The sequence below is a fragment of the Watersipora subatra genome, chromosome 10 (assembly GCF_963576615.1).
Source record: "Watersipora subatra chromosome 10, tzWatSuba1.1, whole genome shotgun sequence".
NCBI classification, from domain to species: Eukaryota; Metazoa; Bryozoa; class Gymnolaemata; order Cheilostomatida; family Watersiporidae; genus Watersipora; species Watersipora subatra.
This window is the reverse complement of record NC_088717.1, coordinates 38,840,841-38,859,484: the sequence shown is the minus strand read 5'-3', so window position 1 is coordinate 38,859,484 and position 18,644 is coordinate 38,840,841. Positions and strand designations below refer to the sequence as shown.

At 35.8% G+C, this 18,644-nt stretch overlaps 1 protein-coding gene across 1 annotated transcript in view; it reads right to left on the bottom strand.

Moving 5' to 3' along the window:
* Window positions 1-18,644, bottom strand: part of LOC137407054 (uncharacterized) — an 81,182-nt gene that overhangs the window by 38,410 nt on the left and 24,128 nt on the right. The window contains 5 exon segments of the mRNA XM_068093659.1: window positions 4,477-4,553; window positions 14,050-14,179; window positions 14,943-15,098; window positions 16,975-17,156; window positions 18,136-18,249. Of these exon segments, the coding sequence (XP_067949760.1) occupies window positions 4,477-4,553; window positions 14,050-14,179; window positions 14,943-15,098; window positions 16,975-17,156; window positions 18,136-18,249 (659 nt within the window).

Here is an 18,644-nt window from a genome sequence, read left to right as displayed (position 1 = left end):
AAAACGATAACTTTTGCTTTGATTTTTCTATTGATCTATTATCTTATCTATGATTATTTTTTATGATTTATATAATATTCATAATGCATATTATACAAAATAATAATATAACTGCGTATAGAATAAATGATGTAACTAATATAATTTGTAGAAAATTCCAAATGATAACCGAGATTGATGATTGATTTAATTGATTCCATTTATTAGCTATAATTAAAAAAATCTGAACAACGCTAAAGATGAGTCTGAATAGGGAAGCTAAGTAGGAGAACAACAAAACTGAGCTGAACTAGCAAGATAGCGAAATGTTGCGAAATAATAGATGCGTGTAATTATTTTATGCTAAAACTAATCTACACGTCAGAGGGACTGGTTCGGAATTCTAGGAGCGATGATTGTTAGGCCCAACTTGATTGTTCTATACACCCAGGGATTAAACCAATTAAAATGCCGTGATTGTTATAGGAGAGCGCATTAGTTGGCTTAATTGACCAATGGCACACAAGTCGATTTCATACGTCATATATTGATGATTACCAAAACACTTTTGTTTTTTGGTAGACCTGTGTTTGGCTGGCTATATCTCAGCTTCTGGTTGGTCAATCTCCTTGATTCTTTTTTTAAAACATCAGTCAACACCTCAAGATGAATAATAAAGCATAATAATATTATGCTTTCTCTATTCTTTAATCAAATATTACAAATTGCGGACATAAACAGATGCCTTGTATGCCAGAATTTGTCGAAATTTTATGGAATGATTTTATTACAAAATTTGCATCTTCAAAGCAATAATCTCGCATTTAATTGGTTGAGCATCTAACAGTGCCAAACCAATAAAAACAAACATCAACTCAACTGCAGGGTGTTAGTTCAACATTGCCTGTGTATGCCTGCACACGAGTACCAAATCACCCTTCCTATCTATCACTGCAACATGCTGCTGATTCTCTTAACTAACTCTGGGCAGCAGTTGAAGCCCGTAGACAATAAAATGAGTCAGCGAGCTTGGAAGAGACTTTAGCTGAAATCCACCTGTTGCTAATTTAATATAGCGCTAAGGGGACAATGTAAACAAAGAAGCGCTGCCATGAGCTATCACGATGAGTCTAGTACCTACTTAGTAGCATAGGATTAGATGACTATGTTGTAGTGCGCAACGGGAGAGTGTTTAGTGATTAAACCCGGTACCTATTGGAGGCTGTCTGACAACCATTTAAAATCATTCAGTCATCTGAGTTCACATGAGTACGAAGTATTTTTGCAAAGTCTTAGAAATCATCTACATGTAGATTTCTCTATAACCAAGAATCAGATTAAACTTGATTTAGGTGATGATCATCACAATAACGTCTCTTTGGAACTCAGAATTTTGTTTGCAACGAGCACTTACAGTTACTTAGGTAGATGAAAACAGACCTTACAAAAATAAGTGAAAAATGATTTCCCGACTTCATCAAATCCAAGCTATTCTATGAAAAGAGATTGTCGACCAGTCAGGTCCAAACATTTCCTGGATGTTGATGAGCAAGTTACTTTGGTGGTGTAGTGTATGATTGACATATGATTGGCATGATTGTACAGCTGATGTTGTCAGATCGATGCTGCGCTATGCATAGCATTTTGTGTTTGTTCAAAACCTTTCACATTCCTAGCATTTCAATATGCTATTATCCATATCATAAATTTGATCGAAAAAATGTTGCCACATTAGGTCTACCTAATCGTAGACTGACATCATGCTAGTAAAAGTTGACAGTAATTATATCGAAACAATTATAATGACGTAATTTGAAACATCGATCCTGTCAAACAATATTGCTAGTGGATGTGAAAGGCAGCAGGAATGTTGCAAAGCAATAAATATGGCCGACATTTGGCAGATAATTTACTTTCACTATTTGGAAAGTAAGACTATGGGTTGTCAACAGTATTCAATACCCTCAGCTATGATACTTCATGATACCCTGATATGAGTTCGCACTGTTCATGTGATTAGTTCAGATTCGAAGAAAATTGAATTGCTAAAATATCCTTAAATGTTTACAAATACATTTTTAAACATTTTAGTACTTGAATCGTACTGCACATTGGAAAATATGACAAAACCCCACTAAAAAAGACAGAGTAAAAATTGATTTGAGCAAAGGTGTTTCAAACCAAACAAAGTTCTTTGCCTCGTACAACAGGCAAGATATTAGAACAACATTCACACAAGTCTGGCTAGCGCTTCACCTCAACTGTGTCAAGTCGGAAACAATCTTCAAGGTCATGTTTATTAGCAGCAACAACGTAACATATGACAGTGACCCAGTAGAATTAGCTGCCGTGGAAGTATGTACGACAGCATATACCTTAACAGTATAAACATTACAGGTGCAAGAGATTCACTGTTGACTATTTTAAGATGCATGTTATGGTTAATTGCTTTGAATGACCAGTTTAACTACTAGAGACACTAGTATTAAAGGTGAGTACAAAAAGGAAGTGACTGTGTCTATGTTTTAGTTGGTAGATAGCCTGGTCTAGATATTTCCCTTTGAGTTTTCACAAAGCTCAATCGAAAATTGTTTTACTTATACATACATAAGGCAGGTTCAAAATGGCCAACGAAGCTGCATCGTTCGGATCATTTTGAAACACTAGATTTTATGTTTTCATGTAATAAAATCTTTCAATATGTTTTTGTAGGGGTTCATGTGTAGTCCTTTGGTTGCAGGTGACTAACACCCACAAGTACCGATGAAAAATTAATAAAAAATAGTTTGTATAAATATTTCAGTATATCCAGCTAGTAATTTGCATTTGCTCGTTTTCACTATACTACAGAGTAAAACTACGAGTACGCTAGGCGATAATCGGACGCGTTTTGCCAAATTTTGATCGACCGATAAATATTGAAAAAGTTTTATTTCCAGCTGACCAAAAAGGTTTCAAAATATCGGGTAAACTGCGATTTGAACTGGTGCAAAGGATGGTTCGGTTTCAACAACCAATCAGAGCAGCTCGAGTGTAATCATCTTCTCCAACGAAACAAACTAATAAGCAAAAGAGATGACAAACGAATTTGTGAGCATTGCATCGATCATCGGTGTAGACTCGTTGCGCTCATTTTCGATAAAAAATGTTAGTCACAAAAACCAGCCAGAAGCTAATAAAAGATTATCAGCCAGTGTACATGCAGTTTAGATGGACAGACAGTCTATTCATTACAAGAATTTTAATGACGCCTCTAACATGTGCTGGCCAGTCATCCGCACCCACAGATGTCTGTGTGCTGGTCAGTCATTCATATCCATAGACCTCTAAAACTCGCTACTTCAGCCACGCATCTATGTTTTGATTATGCTCTCTCTCTCAATACCTCTAGATTCATGCTTCACGATTCGTATTCATCACCGAACTCCCTATGTCTGACGATGACAATTTCATATCCCCCTTGTTACCAATGAAATGAAAAAAGGCTCAAAACAATGAAAAATGGATACATTCGGAAAATAAGAAAACAATGTTATTAGAAGGCAATTCTAAAAAGAGTAACGTTTGATACAGCAGAAACATATAAAAACAACTCACTTTATGACCCTTGGGTGTTTTCCTGCCTTTGCTATTATTTGATCAAATCGTGGTTCCTTGTCAGGCCGTGAAATGCACAGACCATTGATATTACAATATTAATTTTGATGTGTAAAAGAGATGAAAATGGATTCCCGAACCCATGCAAACAACAGCTTTCACTCCTTAAGGCTGGTTCACACTATATCGCCGTTAGTCAGTGTTTTCCGTTCAGTGTTCATCGTCGATTATGTAAACCATGAACCGATGGCATCGACAATGCATTGCAGCCACTACGGGAAAGTTTGCAGCTGTCAAACTTTGCCGATACTTCGGTGAGCATCGACGACCGCTTTTCAAATGTGAACCATTCCAATGTGAACCATGAACCAATTGATGGTAATTCGCGGTCGCGAATAGCGTGATTTATTCATATCCGCATATGATAGTCGCGGGCCGGACTAGTTTTTGATTTCAGCCCATGAAAACAAAAAGGTTTTTTCGCGAAAACTTAAAAAGATAAACGGAAACACTACGTCACAGAGTATTTCCTGATGCAAACACAGATGGGTTTGTGACAGTGCTAACATGGTTATCATCGACGATCACCGAAGTATTGTGGCATCAATGCCGAAATACGACGATATAGTGGGGCAACATAGCCTTGCGGACACCCCTAGTTGGGAAGCCGTGTTCTAGATGTAGCAAGGCTGTAGCATCACGCTATATAGTCAGTAACACAATGACAGTCATATTTGAAATTTTTAGAGTCTGTTAATAGCTATGAAGACAGCCTGCTGTCAAACATAATGTCTGACACCTCGAGCAAAGTAAACGTTTCAAAAATTCAGCAATAGTAAAACAACACCGAGGTCATCAGCAGCGTCTGTAAACAAACATTATACAATGCCATTGACTAACCTGCTGTTTGAGCATGTCATAGCTTTGGCTATCTCTATCTTCACACTTCACTGTTGGCACGAAGAGCACGCCCACCCCTAGAGTAGTAATTTATGGTTAAGGTCCTTTTTAACAAAATCTTGCTATCCAGGGGCTTCAGTGTTCATATGGCAAGAGTTAGTAGCATACCTTGCTGACTGCAAATGTTATCTATATCGATAGTACCCAAAGAATATTTGGTATTTTGGGTACGAATGAATAACAGGTAGGCTTGATATTACTGACTTAAGTAAAAGAGAGTGATGACAATGAGATCACACATTACCATAAAGGGGACAAAAATGTCCTAATTTTTTAATGAGATTTCAGTCATTAAAAATGCATTCTGGGTATCTGTTTGAGAAAATTATTGATCTCCGACAATTCACTTCGAATTATATACAGACCTTGAAAAACAACGGAAGAAAATTGGCTCATCAAATCCCAGCTATTCTATAAAAGAGATTGTCCGCGGTAACATATAAACATTTCCTGGTTCTTGATTAGCAAGTTATTTTGATTGTATTGTATAACTGACATATGATTTGAATGGTTATACAGCGGATGTTTCGAACCGATACCCTGTATCGCATTTTAGCATTTATTCAGAACCTTTGCATTCCTAGTGTCTCCTTCGCCATTGTCTATAGCATGCATTTGATCGGCAAATTAGAAAGTTGGTAAAATTATTGCCATGGAGCGATATCGTGCTAATAAAACAGTCAACAATAATATCAAAAAGATTAGATCGACGCAATATAAAAGATTAATCCTGTTGGAAATGGACAGTAGTAGGAATGTTGCAAAGCAATAAATATGGCCGACAATTTGCAAATTGTCACTACTCGAAAAATGTGATGTCATCAGATATATCGCGAAACGTTCATTTGAATGCCGCCTCCATTTGAACGCCGCCTCCATTTGAATGCCGCTTTCATTTGAATGTAGCCTCCATTTGACCGCCACCTCCATTTGACCGCTGCCTCCATTTGACCACCGCCTCCATCTGACCGCCGCCTCCATCTGACCGCCGCCTCCATTTGACCGCCGCCTCTATTTGACTACTGCCGCCTCTATTTGACTACCGCCGCCTCTATTTGACGGTTTTGACCACCACCTCTATTTGACCGCCAATATAGGAGAAAGCTTGAAAAATAAACTGCCACCCTTTGATTGAACGTCACCCCTATTTGACCGTCACTTTGACATTTTTCGATCTTTATGAACCCATAATGGCAAGTGATCAGTAAAGGTGTCCACAAAAATCCTACTATCAATGACTGGGTTACACCAATTACAATTTATTTTTTCGTTGTTTCTGTTCATATCGAAGACCGTTTTCAAACTCAGAAGTTTTTGGCTTTTTCATGCAAGCTTTAGAACCAACACCATAGAAATAATTAATAACTGCCTCAGGCTATTAGCAGTTTCTTGTTTAACACGGTCTTGGTACCTCGATGTACATGTATTTAAAAACGGTTTACATTTACATTGGTAAATAAACGACTAGTTTTTGGCAAAAAATTGTGCTTGGCGATACAGCTAAAAGTTTATCATTATTTGCGCAAAATGCAACACAAAAATTGTTTAAAGACTAATATCAACTAGTTCCACAGTGCAGAAGGAGGGTTGAGGTCAGCAGACATTGTGGAAAGTATTGATCAGCCAGAAGATGTTCGTTCCATCAGAAGCAACAGTCAGAACGCAGCAGGCCAAGCAAACGATGCAAATATTTTGGTTTCAAAAATGTTAATCTTTGTGTGCGCATGTTTTATAAGTATGGCTCGATTATGTCTAATTTCCTTGAATATATATTTGTATCATTTAATAGATCATTATAATATAACTTATAAATTTGAATATTTATAGCATATTATTTGATAGCATCCTCACGGTTACCTTAACACGGGTTACAATGGATCGACGTTCGTAACTCCTCTTCTATTGCACATAAAATGCCATTTTTGGCAGCGAACTGCAGCAAACATATCAATGAGTGCATTGAGCGTTTATAAAACATTGTTTAGAAAAATTTAGAATGAAATGAAAGTTGAAAGCTCCAACAAACTGTAAAGCAGGCCAGAGGCTATAATATCATCGCAGATTAATTGCAAGCAGTAGATATCAACTGGTAAAGATATTTCTTGTTTCCCAATTCATATTTATTTAGAGATCTTTGAGAAGTTGGAAGTAAGTTAGCAGATTCATTGCATCCAAAAGAGTTAATGTTGCTCCGCTCGAAGGAGACTGTAAAATATAAGCAACATTTGCTTTGCTCATAAAAGGGTTAAATTTATCTTTTCAAAATTCTGATGAGCTATTTGAATACCACTTTTATTTTACCACCACTAAAGGAAGGTTAAAAAATAGAGCGCCATGGCGTTCAATTAGAAGTTTGACGGTATTCTGATAAGGTAGTCAATTGGCATAGATGCTGAAATGGCGGTCCACAAGCTGGTAATTGCATGTTCAAATCCTGTACGATGAAATCTTTTGTCGAAACTTCTAACTATGATTTCGGACAGACAGACACAGTTCTTACTATAATAGTAAAGACTAGATGAATGTCCGGCGTTGCACGGGTAATAAAAAAGTTTTTGTACAGAAAAAATACTTTTAATCAAAAGAAACATTTACCATTCTAACTTTTAAATGAAGGTGTTTATTTATTTCTGTGAACTGTATTTATTTCTGTGAAATTCATACTGTACCCGCTGCAGTGTCAACTACAGATCTATACTGATTGGAAGTCTTGCTGGCTACATAAGTTTGAGCATTTTTATTCATGTATTTGCATGCATTTTTTTCTGGCGTGGCTCCACAGATTTTTCTTCTGGTTTGGTTTTACATGTAACGCAAGCTAGAGATTTTAACGTGAAACCAAAAACTATTGGCATGTGCTCCATGTATGTGCCCCATTTATTCTATGGTATAGCCATTTGGAAAGTGTAGTGTGTTGGATAAATGGATGACCGTAGAACTAGAGGTTGTGAGTTCAAATCCAGTTTGCAGTGGATTTCTCATTCTTAAAACTCTATCGCTGTAGCTGGACAGACGGATATACAGACTAACCAACATTGAGATTTATTGTATAGAATAATTATGTATGCAGTTAAAACTTCAGGCTAAATATGTTCTAAATATATTAATGTTCATCCCCGAACCACTTAAAAACACCATTATATAGGTTCTATCTTTACTACCTGTCAGACTCAGGTTGAAAAAGACTATTTAGGCATTTCGAATTTGGAATATAGTATATCAACCAGTCGTTTTGGAATTTATATTTTATAAAAAAAATGACAGAATTACACAATTTAGTACAAAGTGAATTTATATGTACTAGAGTTCTCTATTGACCAATGATTGTATAACAAACAAACCAGAGGTTGGAAAATTGCGTACAGATTAGCAGATGTATAAAAAACTCAGAGATTCACAAGTCATTTAAGGTGAATCGTGCCAATAATGCGTAGTCAAGATTAGCCTTTAATTCTTTTTTTAAATTCTGTGAGTAACTCTACGGAATAAATGAGAGGTAGGAAACCAGGCTAGCAAGGCTAATAAGAAATGTTGATGTTCATATGATTGAGTGATTCGCTGATGATTTGATTGCGATATCTAATTACATACACAATAATAAAATGAGTTTCTCATACTCATATCATAAAGGTAAATTCTTGTTTTGTATTTGTTCAAAGTTGATTTCAGAAAAAACTTTTATGTACAAAACCCCGAGTGAGTTTCAACAACCCACAGAGCAGGCAGCAAAATGTTAGGCAGCAGGCAGAATATACAGGAAGGGTGCAGCATCTCACTGTATTAAACCATAATCACATTCCATCAGTTAGAAATATATAGTATAGCTGAAATCAAATATTTTCTTTACTCGCAATATAGGCATTGAGAAGAAATGAATGATGATATGATGTTGCAAAGGACTTATCTTCACATGCAGGTATTTGAAAACTGTTCAAGTAATGAATAAGAGTGCAATTGTAACCTCATCAAACAAATCCTTCGTTATACCAACAACTACTATAGAAATATAAATAATCAAACACCAATTTATCTTTAAATAAACACTCCCATACCTAGCCATAATAGGCAAAGATCTGCCAGCATTCGCATCTGTTACAGCAGTGTGTCTAGATACAGATGAGAGATAGAGCGGAGAAGTGAAATGGTAGAACACTTCGTTACCTGTCAAAGATGTCACATAATTAGAGCAACCAAAGAAAAAAATCTAATAAGTCATTAGGACTGGGTGTGGAGACATGGTTTAGAGTGGACACGTTATGAGACACAATATAAAAGAGCTAGATAGAAGATGTTCCAACAGTAGCTATGGCAATGTGAATATCGGAAGAGCAAAAGCAGAACCATTGCAAATAGCATGAAAGCAGTGAACATTTTCTCAAACTTTTCAACATTTTAATTCACCTGAGTTAGCAGCTCTTGCTGTTACCTAACTATCCTTACTAGATACTAATACTAGATTAAATCCCACGTATAGTAATTTTTCATTAGAAAAACTGGTTATCAGAATACATTGTACGTTTGATTAAACAATGCAACAGCTTTGTACTAATAAAATGCAAGACATTATTTTACTCCACCTGTCTTCAAGAGGTTATCCACTAAGACCAATAGTAATAGTACTGCACAAATGAAAAAACTTTAAAAAACTAATACACATATTCATGTACATTAGCTAATTATAGGGTGAAATTATCAATGACTTTAAATTGCTAAACTTTAGTCTGGTAGATACTTATTGAGATGAAAAAAGGAGCAGAGCTTACAAGTGTCACAATTGATTAAAACAAATTTGAGAATGTATAACGTTAAAGTCTAGTTAGACTCCACAAAGTAGTTGAGATTACCAGAGCGTGTATTTCCGATGAAACAGTCATGATGTAACCAACTAGCTAAAAAGGTAACGGGAAGGTAACCAACTATTTCAATCACACTCTCCAGTATGCAAAAAACTAATATTCACAAATAACAGATTTGAACAAATGTAATAATTCAGATGTACATAGCAACATCACACTTACAAGTCTTCCGTTACATCCGGTCAAGCTTTTTGCGTAAACAAAAAGAGCACATTTATTTACTTTCTTCGTTTAAAAAAGCCGCTATAGTTAAACAGGTAATAGCGTGAAACTTGTTTGCGAGATGGTCAAACTCGTTGAAGCTGCAGACAAAAATTACGATAAGACCAACATATAAAAATGTACATACCTGTTGTATACGTTTTTACTTTCCTCTGCGTAAATAAATAAATAATCTTAAACTGCAACCAATATGGAAGAACACGTGCGCGTTTTACCTCTTAACCTCCCAAATAACCAATGATGGTCGTTAATTTGTAAAAGCTCCACCCAATAAGTTAAGTCCGCCTATTTTAGGAGTACGCAACTTCTAAACAAACGGGCTATCTCAGATTTGTTATAGCCAGGCAGCCTACGGAAATAACAGTATTAGCTGTTTAAATTAGCCCGCTAAAAACCAAATGCTTACAAATACAGATAGCAGAACAATCGTAGGAATAAATAATAAAATAAATAATAGCATGCTTCTGTTATGTAGTGACAATGCGTGGTAGTGTTCTCTAGTAGAAAAACACACCACCAGGATTAGGTTTTTATCAGCTACCTTGGGTGGTCCTAACACTTACAAAGGGCTTCTTCTGATACATTTTTGCAACACGTCCAGTCTGACAGAGCCAGGTAGCCATTTCACTTGTCCAATGTGCAAAGGACAGAGGTGGATCATTAACGTGCCCACGTTGTCGGTGTGGTACACGGGGCCTCCAAGTTAAGGTCCAGATCCAAAAGACCCAGCAATTTAGGGTTGAAAGCTTGCTGAAAGCTTGTTTTCAGTTTGGTATTAAGCAGGGCTCGAACCACCAACCTCATGGTTGATAGTCAAAGATGATACCACTAAGCCACCCTGACACCCTTAGCGTAAGAATAAGGGAAGAAGAAAGACCCCTTAGAAAAAGGGTACACAGACCTGTCAACCTGATGCTATGCAAATGAGGGAGAAAATAGCCTCTAAAACCTCGCGCTAGCAAAAAAGTTTTTAGATGGGACCTAGGCAAGTTAACATTGTATTTGAGCTCTAAAACTATGCTTAAATGAATTACAAAAATATACAAACAAATCACGGGCAATTTTTACGAACTTAATGTTCTACATTTCAATTCTGTAAAAAACATTGTATCTTATCCATGGTGATGAACATAACGTAAACACAAAACTCTCAAAATTTTACTGTAAATGAATTTGGTAATTAGACAGGGATGCTATATCATCTTTACATTTGAGTCTGCATTGATTTGAGATGAGGTAGCTGCTACTCCTTGATGTTTCAAGCTGTAGGTTTGGGTCCATTCTAGTTTAAATTTTGATGCGTACTTGACTTTTTTAGACATGACTGAATGGGGGATCGTATCTCGCAACTTGAAAACAAAAAAATGTCAAAACCGTGAAATGCCCACCCAACGTGCTATACATATAAATGTTTGCTTGGACCTAGGTGGCGCGTAAGCCTACAAAAAACAAGTGTTCTGAACTGTTGGAGTGCCTAGTTCAAAGGCCATAAAATTACCGAATGATAATTCTATGCACGAAGCCATAAGAAAGTGTCTTTGGCGATACAGCGAGTCTTTCATTATCATTAGATTATGCGCATCGCGCTAATGCTATAGTGACTGATAAATAAATGGCTCGGTGTTTTATCCTAGAGCACAAAACATAAATCCGGAAGTTACCGTGAGATTTTATTTTTGCCGGAGGGTAATCTCAATTCAGGGAGGGTCTCGCAAATTCCGGGAGAGTTGACAGCTCTGTGAGTACACAGTGCTCACCAAAGTAAGTATCTGGAGAGTTCAACAAATAACTGAAAGTTACATTTACTGACATTGGAATTAGTTATCAGAGCAAACACAAAACTGTTGAATTACAGTTTTGAATGAGAGGTACACTCATTCAGAATAAGACAACTTGTATTCATAACCCATTTCCACATGACTAGTCAAAGCACACTTCTACATCAGACAAATTATAGATTTTGTAGAATTCCGAGTACAACGAATAAACTAATGGCATAATTGACTTCTGATTGACAAAAGCTTTATGCTTTGTTCTAATAGTCCAATGTATTACCGTATAAAAAAGAAGCGATGATCATACAATAGTGTGAGAGAATACAGTGTTACATGTAGCTGCTTTCCATTAAAATGGAGCGCAGGCTCCCAAGCAAAGAAAATAAACAGCATTTGTAGATTTCCAGTCCTTCACATATTTCTCAAAATTTGAGGAAATGATTGGTTGGGCAATGGCTTAGTTTTACTCTTTGTAGATATTTCCTGCAACAACTTTTCCTTATATTTGCCCCACTTTTGCTCAACCTGATATTTCCTAAAAAGTTTTTGATTTGAAGGAATGGCTCTGCTTATGTTCATTGTCATTTCGAGAAGAATTGGTCTTAGGTGGGCTTTCAGTAGAAACTCTAGAGTGGGTATGAGGAGGCATACGACCCACCCTCGCGCAATGATATATGTGTCTGTAAGATCTTCACCTGCATAAAAACAAGAGGCCTAATAAAAGGAGTATAAATTTTTCTACAACATTCAGTTGTTAAAAAACTGCAGCAGTCACAGTTCTAACTTGGATTCTTGTCTGTTGTTCAGTTCCATTTTTCTTTGTAAATGTCCTGAAAACTTTTAACATGTTGTTAGATAGTAAGTATTTTTATAACAGTGCTTGAGGAACACCAGCTAATCTATATAAATTGCAGCATCCGTCTGTCCGATTATAGTGACAAAAACTTGGGAATAAATAATCTTCTTTGCAGAGGATTTGAACTACAAACCTTCAGTTTTGGAGAAATTGAGCTTATCCATTAGACTAGGTGTTCAACTTTTCTTAGTGATCAATAATGGTGGTGATATCCATTACGTCAGTTAAAATACTCCAAAAGATGGTGTGTCACACGTAACGATTACCAACTAGCCTCACGGTCTCACTGGATGAATGCCAGGTAATAAAACCAGCTTATTAACAGTTGCAGGTAGCCTTGTGTAAAGGTAATTTAGTAGGTACGGTAATGTTATGTTTATAAGCTGTTTTTATTATCCGTGCAACACAGGGCATTCAGCTAGTCTTTACTATAATAAGAACCACAGTCTATCTGTCTGTTCAAGGCCAGAATAACAGCGTCAAGAAAAAGATCACACTGCACAGGAATCAAACCTGGGGATTCAGTTTTTTAGGCAAGCATGCCACCCTCTGCACCACTCAATCACCTTTCACATTTAAGAATATTTGTGCACGTAGTTATTACACCTGATGAACTGTCATGGCTCATGGGAGTGGCGAGCTAGTAGTTAAGATGAAAGTTTGAGCAAACACAGTCTAGATGAGCGTAGATAAAACGGGCCTCATACCTAGATTTCAGTTGTTTTCTCTATTCCAGCAATACTGTGCTGCTTGTAACTTAATTTAATTCAAATACGATGGCTATAATTTCATTAATAAGTATTTTGTTTTAGTTTTGTACCGCGAATAATCTGATTTGTTTAAATTTATTTGACTCACATTCTAACGACTGTTAGGAGAAGCAACAATCCTTATTCAGTAAATGAAAATACAGAAACGCAGTCAAGTTGATTTTTTAATATATTAACATCGTAAAAAGCTGAAGTCTTTTTTATATAATGTGTTTTCTGATGCTTTCAATTTTGGTAAAATTACAAGTGCATGAAGAATATTGATAGTGCTTAATTTTTTTCAGGTGATCTTTACTATAATATGAACCGTGTCCGTTCTAGGACACGGTTCATATTATAGTAAAGGGTTAGGAAAAAAGATAACACCGCACGAGAATTGAGCCCTTATATTCAAATTTCCACCGAGTACACTACCATCTGTGCCACTCTACTAACTTTCTACATCTGAGAATAATTGTGCACATACATGTAGCTATTACGCATAATGATACTTCACGCCGCTGGTATTGCCAGTGTAGTAGTTTATCTATACATATAAATCTCAAAGTCTGTTATCGTTCGGTCAGTCTAGTTATCACTATTAAAATCTAGGAATGAAAGATCGGCTTTGTAATGGATTTGATCTCAGAACCTCCCATTAACTAGGCGATAACCTAACCAATAAAACTACATGAGATGCAATGGTTTCATTGTTAGGCGAAATGAGTTGTTTTCTGGGTTAAAGTATGCATAGCACTCTGTGTTACACAAAGCAACATCACTAATGTTTGCTCTCACGGCTCTTTTTAATAAGTTTAGTAATAAGATACTAGCTTACTCAAATTAGCCATTGACAATGTGTCAAGCTAATGGCTAGTAGCAGGCAATTATTTTACCTGCCACTGTTAATAAGCTGTTTTTAAGACCCGTGCAACGCCAGGCATTCGACAAGTTATAATATAAAAGTTTGTAAGGCCAACAATATTGCTGAAAATGCAAAATTGAAAAGAGCATACATGTAGTATAGAATTATTAGAATATAGAATTATGCTTACCAGTTCCGAAATACTCTTTCTGTTGAAGAGAGCTGACTGTCAAAAGTTTTTCTTGAATGACACCTTCTTTTGCCAGCCTCCTACCATGAGTATTCACTAACCTTATGTCTTCCGGTGAGGCGATTGCGTACTAAAATCAATTTGAATGATCAATGAAGCAGCCAAAAGTAGAACAATTATTTGAATGCGATATCGCTTGAGTTACAATTTTTTATGTACAACTGAGCAATAAAACTATCAAATAGACAATTTGAAAAGCTAAATCGGCTAAACTAGATAGCCTGAGGCTTTATGAATGGCCCGCAAAGTTAACTGGAAAAACTAAGAAAGGCAGTATAACAACAGGATAAACTGGCTAACATAAAAATTAGATACAAAACATTATACATTAAAAAACATTATTTACATACAAAACGTTGTATACCTACATTGAGCGATTGACAAAGAAAATAAAGAGCAGAGACACATGATAAGATACAATATAATATTATACAATGCGATACAGTATGACATGATGTAAAATGATTTGATATAATTTGGTATGTTGGAACAACATTGTATGATACAATATGAAGAGAAACAATCTGATGAGATATGCTAAGATACTGTGCGATGCAATATGGTCCAATATTATACAATATTATACAATATGATACGACCGTGATATGATACGATATAATACGTTGTGATTTGTTATGCCATGATTAGATATGGCTGTGTTGTATAATATGATTCTATGTAATATGATATGAGCAAGATTCGTGAAAACCAAGAGACTAAAAAAACATGTGTAAACAACAGCGCAAGTATGCTCAAATCAATCTAAAGAACTCAATTTGGAAAGCGGAACAGAATACTGGAACAGATATAGTAAGACACCACAAAGATCTTACATGGGAAGGTGGCTTGTGAACATTTCCATCTTTCACACCATCCTTCACAATTAGTTCTCTACTCATCTTCAAAAACATCTGTCGAACTATCAGACACTCACCCTTGTAAACAAGTCTGACATGCGATTGCCTCCCCCGGGTGTTTCCAAGCACAACCTATTGAGAACAACATTCAGGATGGGCTAAAACAGTACAGAAAATATTTTACATTTGAGTTGCTGTATTCACACAAGGACTTGCGAATTTGTGTTATTATTAAAAGTATGGAATAAAAGTTCATAACTATTTAATGAATATCAAATAGGCCAAACAAAAAACAATAAACGTATTTTAAATGGAACTTAAATATCATTTAAATTTGTTGATGTAAAGTTACATTTCATGGCAGCATTCATGTCTTGTATATTAATTGCATGATATTCGCATTTTCTAACCATTTTATTAAAGTGAGAAGTTAGAATGGCCGACATGCAGGATATTTCACATTTACAGTCTTTTTGGATACTTATAATGGGCAGCTGATAATGAAGGATGTTCTACAGCCTTGTAAGCTCTACATTATTTGTATGTTTTACCTCTAATGATTGAGGTAAAGCATACAAATAAAGAGATAGTAAGTGTAAATCCTTAGGTAGTTAAATTGCTGAAAATCGCATATGCTAGAAAAACTAGATAAGGCTTAAAGGATGCTTATCATGAAATTTAAGTCAATCCCACAATGCAGCACTAGTGTAGAGTTGTTGATTTAGTTTTTTATTCAGTAGTTGTGAACTGAGAAGTTAAACAGTTGAACTAAAGTTTAGTTAAACCAAAGTTTTGTTAGACCATAGTTTAGTTTGACCATAGGTTAGTTGGACCGTAGTTTAGTTGGACCATAGTTTAATTAGACCATAGTTTAGTTAGACCATAGTTTAATTAGACCATAGTTTAGTTAGACCATAGGTTAGTTGGACCGTAGTTTAGTTGGACCATAGTTTAGTTGGACAATAGGTTAGTTAGACCATAGTTTAGTTGGACCATAGTTTAATTAGACCATAGTTTAGTTAGACCATAGTTTAATTAGACCATAGTTTAGTTAGACCATAAGTTAGTTGGACCGTAGTTTAGTTGGACCATAGTTTAGTTGGACCATAGTTCAGTTGGACCATAGTTTAGTTGGACCATAGTTTAATTAGACCATAGTTTAGTTAGACCATAGTTTAATTAGACCATAGTTTAGTTAGACCATAGTTTAATTAGACCATAGTTTAGTTAGACCATAGTTTAAGTAGACCATAGTTTAGTTAGATCATAGTTTAGTTAGATCATAGTTTAGTTAGACCATAGTTTAGTTTAGTTTAGTTTAGTTAGACCATAGGTTAGTTCGACCATGCTTTAATTCGACCGTAGTTTAGTTGGACTGTAGTTTAGTTAGACCATAGTTTTGTTTGGCCATAGTTTAGTTGGACCATAGTTTAGTTAGACCATAGTTTAGGTGGACCATATTTTAGTTGGACCATAGTTTAGTTAGATCAGGGTTTAGTAGAACATAGTTGAGTTAGACCATAGTTTAGTTAGACTGTAGTTTAGTTAGACCATAGTTTAGTTAGACCATAGGGTGGTTTGACTAAGTTATAGATTAAATCACAATCTTCTCTAGCTCTTAATTAATTTTATTTTCAACAAAGTTAACAAATACAAATGATCTTTTTTTATAGACTAAAGTGTAAATGATTTCTGTTGTCACTGGCCGCTAACTCACAAAAGCCCAAAGAATAAAATTATGTAGTGCAGACAACTCCTTATGAAAGTTTACACATGACTGTCAATTACGCGTTCAGGCCAGGTGCTAATCTTTGCACTCTGTAAATTTAATTTCTATTTTATATAAATGTTTGTTCATATGCATTTGAAGACAAATGAATGCTTTGGTTGCTGGCTTGCATCAGACCAAGGTCCATTCACTATAAATTGTTTAGTGCAGACAACTCCTATTATATGATCAGATCTATTTGAGGTTTTAAAAGTTTTCAATGAAACTCGTCGATCTTACGGTTGAGTCATCATAATTCTCTAAAGTAGTTGCTTCATTTAATAGCTTCAGTTCCTCAATGCTGAGGTGGCGGAGGACTGAAACCTGCCGCATGAAGTCCAACTTCTCCTGCCACTCAGTAGTTTTAGCTTCCAGCAGAATAGCCTCAAATGTGTTTCTATTTATCTTTAGGAGCTCACAATCTGAAAAAATTTAGGCGTGTAATACTATAGCTCAATACAGCAAAAGCGTAGTGACACACCCTCATATAGTGCTGCAATGCGATCATGGTAATAGCTGTGTCGATCTTGATCTGCGGGGATTCAGCGTCACTGTTTGGAAGCGACATTTTCTAAGCAAGCATTTTTGTACCATGGAAATGACATTGATAGCCAGCGTCATCGAAGTTGTGCATGTGTGACTTCTCAAAGATACAACCTTAACATAAGCCGTCGTACAACGATAGCTCTACTATAGCACTTTATGAAAACATAATCTGCTTGTCGGCCTAGCGTGGCGCTTCTGCTCTAGTGCACCCAGATGTTGCTACCCTATCACAGTATGGACACTTTGTACTAGTTAGCATAGTTGACCTGTGGACAACTATGTCCACAGGTCAACACAGATCTGATTCTTGTGGACCTAGTTGGACTGGCCGTGGTCTAACAAATCTCGAATGATAGCAATTTGTCTTAAGAGTTTAGAACATGTAAAGATTGCTGACTGATTCCATATGTGAGCAAGTGCCAGAATGGTTAATTTTTGTGTATTTGCCCTATTAAATGGTTGCAAATAAACCCAATATTGCTCCTAAAACTTTTAATATATTTCATTATCATAAATACTTCATAAAAGTACTAAACTGATTTTAGAAAATAATATACTAGAGTTGTGTCCTCGGTTTATACATGTAAATAGAGGCAAACATTTACCTATAAATGTCTTAATCTACGAGTTGTTTTGTTTTACAAGTCATGATTCCATTCAAAGCTTTGTTTATCAAACATGCAAAAATTTGAATGCGAACTGTTTTTGAGAAGCAACCACTACACATATGGTGCACATGGCATAAAAATCTGATGTATGTCACACATTTATTCTGTGTATACTTTTTAGCTTAAAATCAAAACCCATTTTTTGTAAACACTTTTTGACATTTCATAAAAAGTGACTCTTTCTGACCTGACTTGGTGATAACCGTAGCGGTGCGCTTCTCGGACTTGTCCCTGAGAAAAGCAATCTCTCCAAATGTTTGCCCAACTGCTAGCATTGTCTTTAGAGAAGTGTAAGGAATTCCTAAAAAAACACAGGCTGTCTTAACACTTGTAGAGGGTTACAGTGAGGGCCCAGACTAAGATAATATATTTTGTCACAAGACAGATATATACAGTAAGTACAAAACTATTTAATCACTGTAAAGCTTGCTGGTTTATCCTTAAAGGGGCTCACCGCAACGCATTTTTCACTGTGTACCATAAGCATTCCTGTGCAAGCAAGTATATATTTTTATTTATATCCATGACATAAGCATACATTGTTTTTGTATGCATAGCATTAGGATACAAGTACATAATTATAATACATACTACAATAAACCGTGATTTAAAAATTGACTTAAATTTTAAAAATTTGATATTTATTTTACAACAATTGTATCACACATATGTGTATGCGTACCTACTTTATTTTCC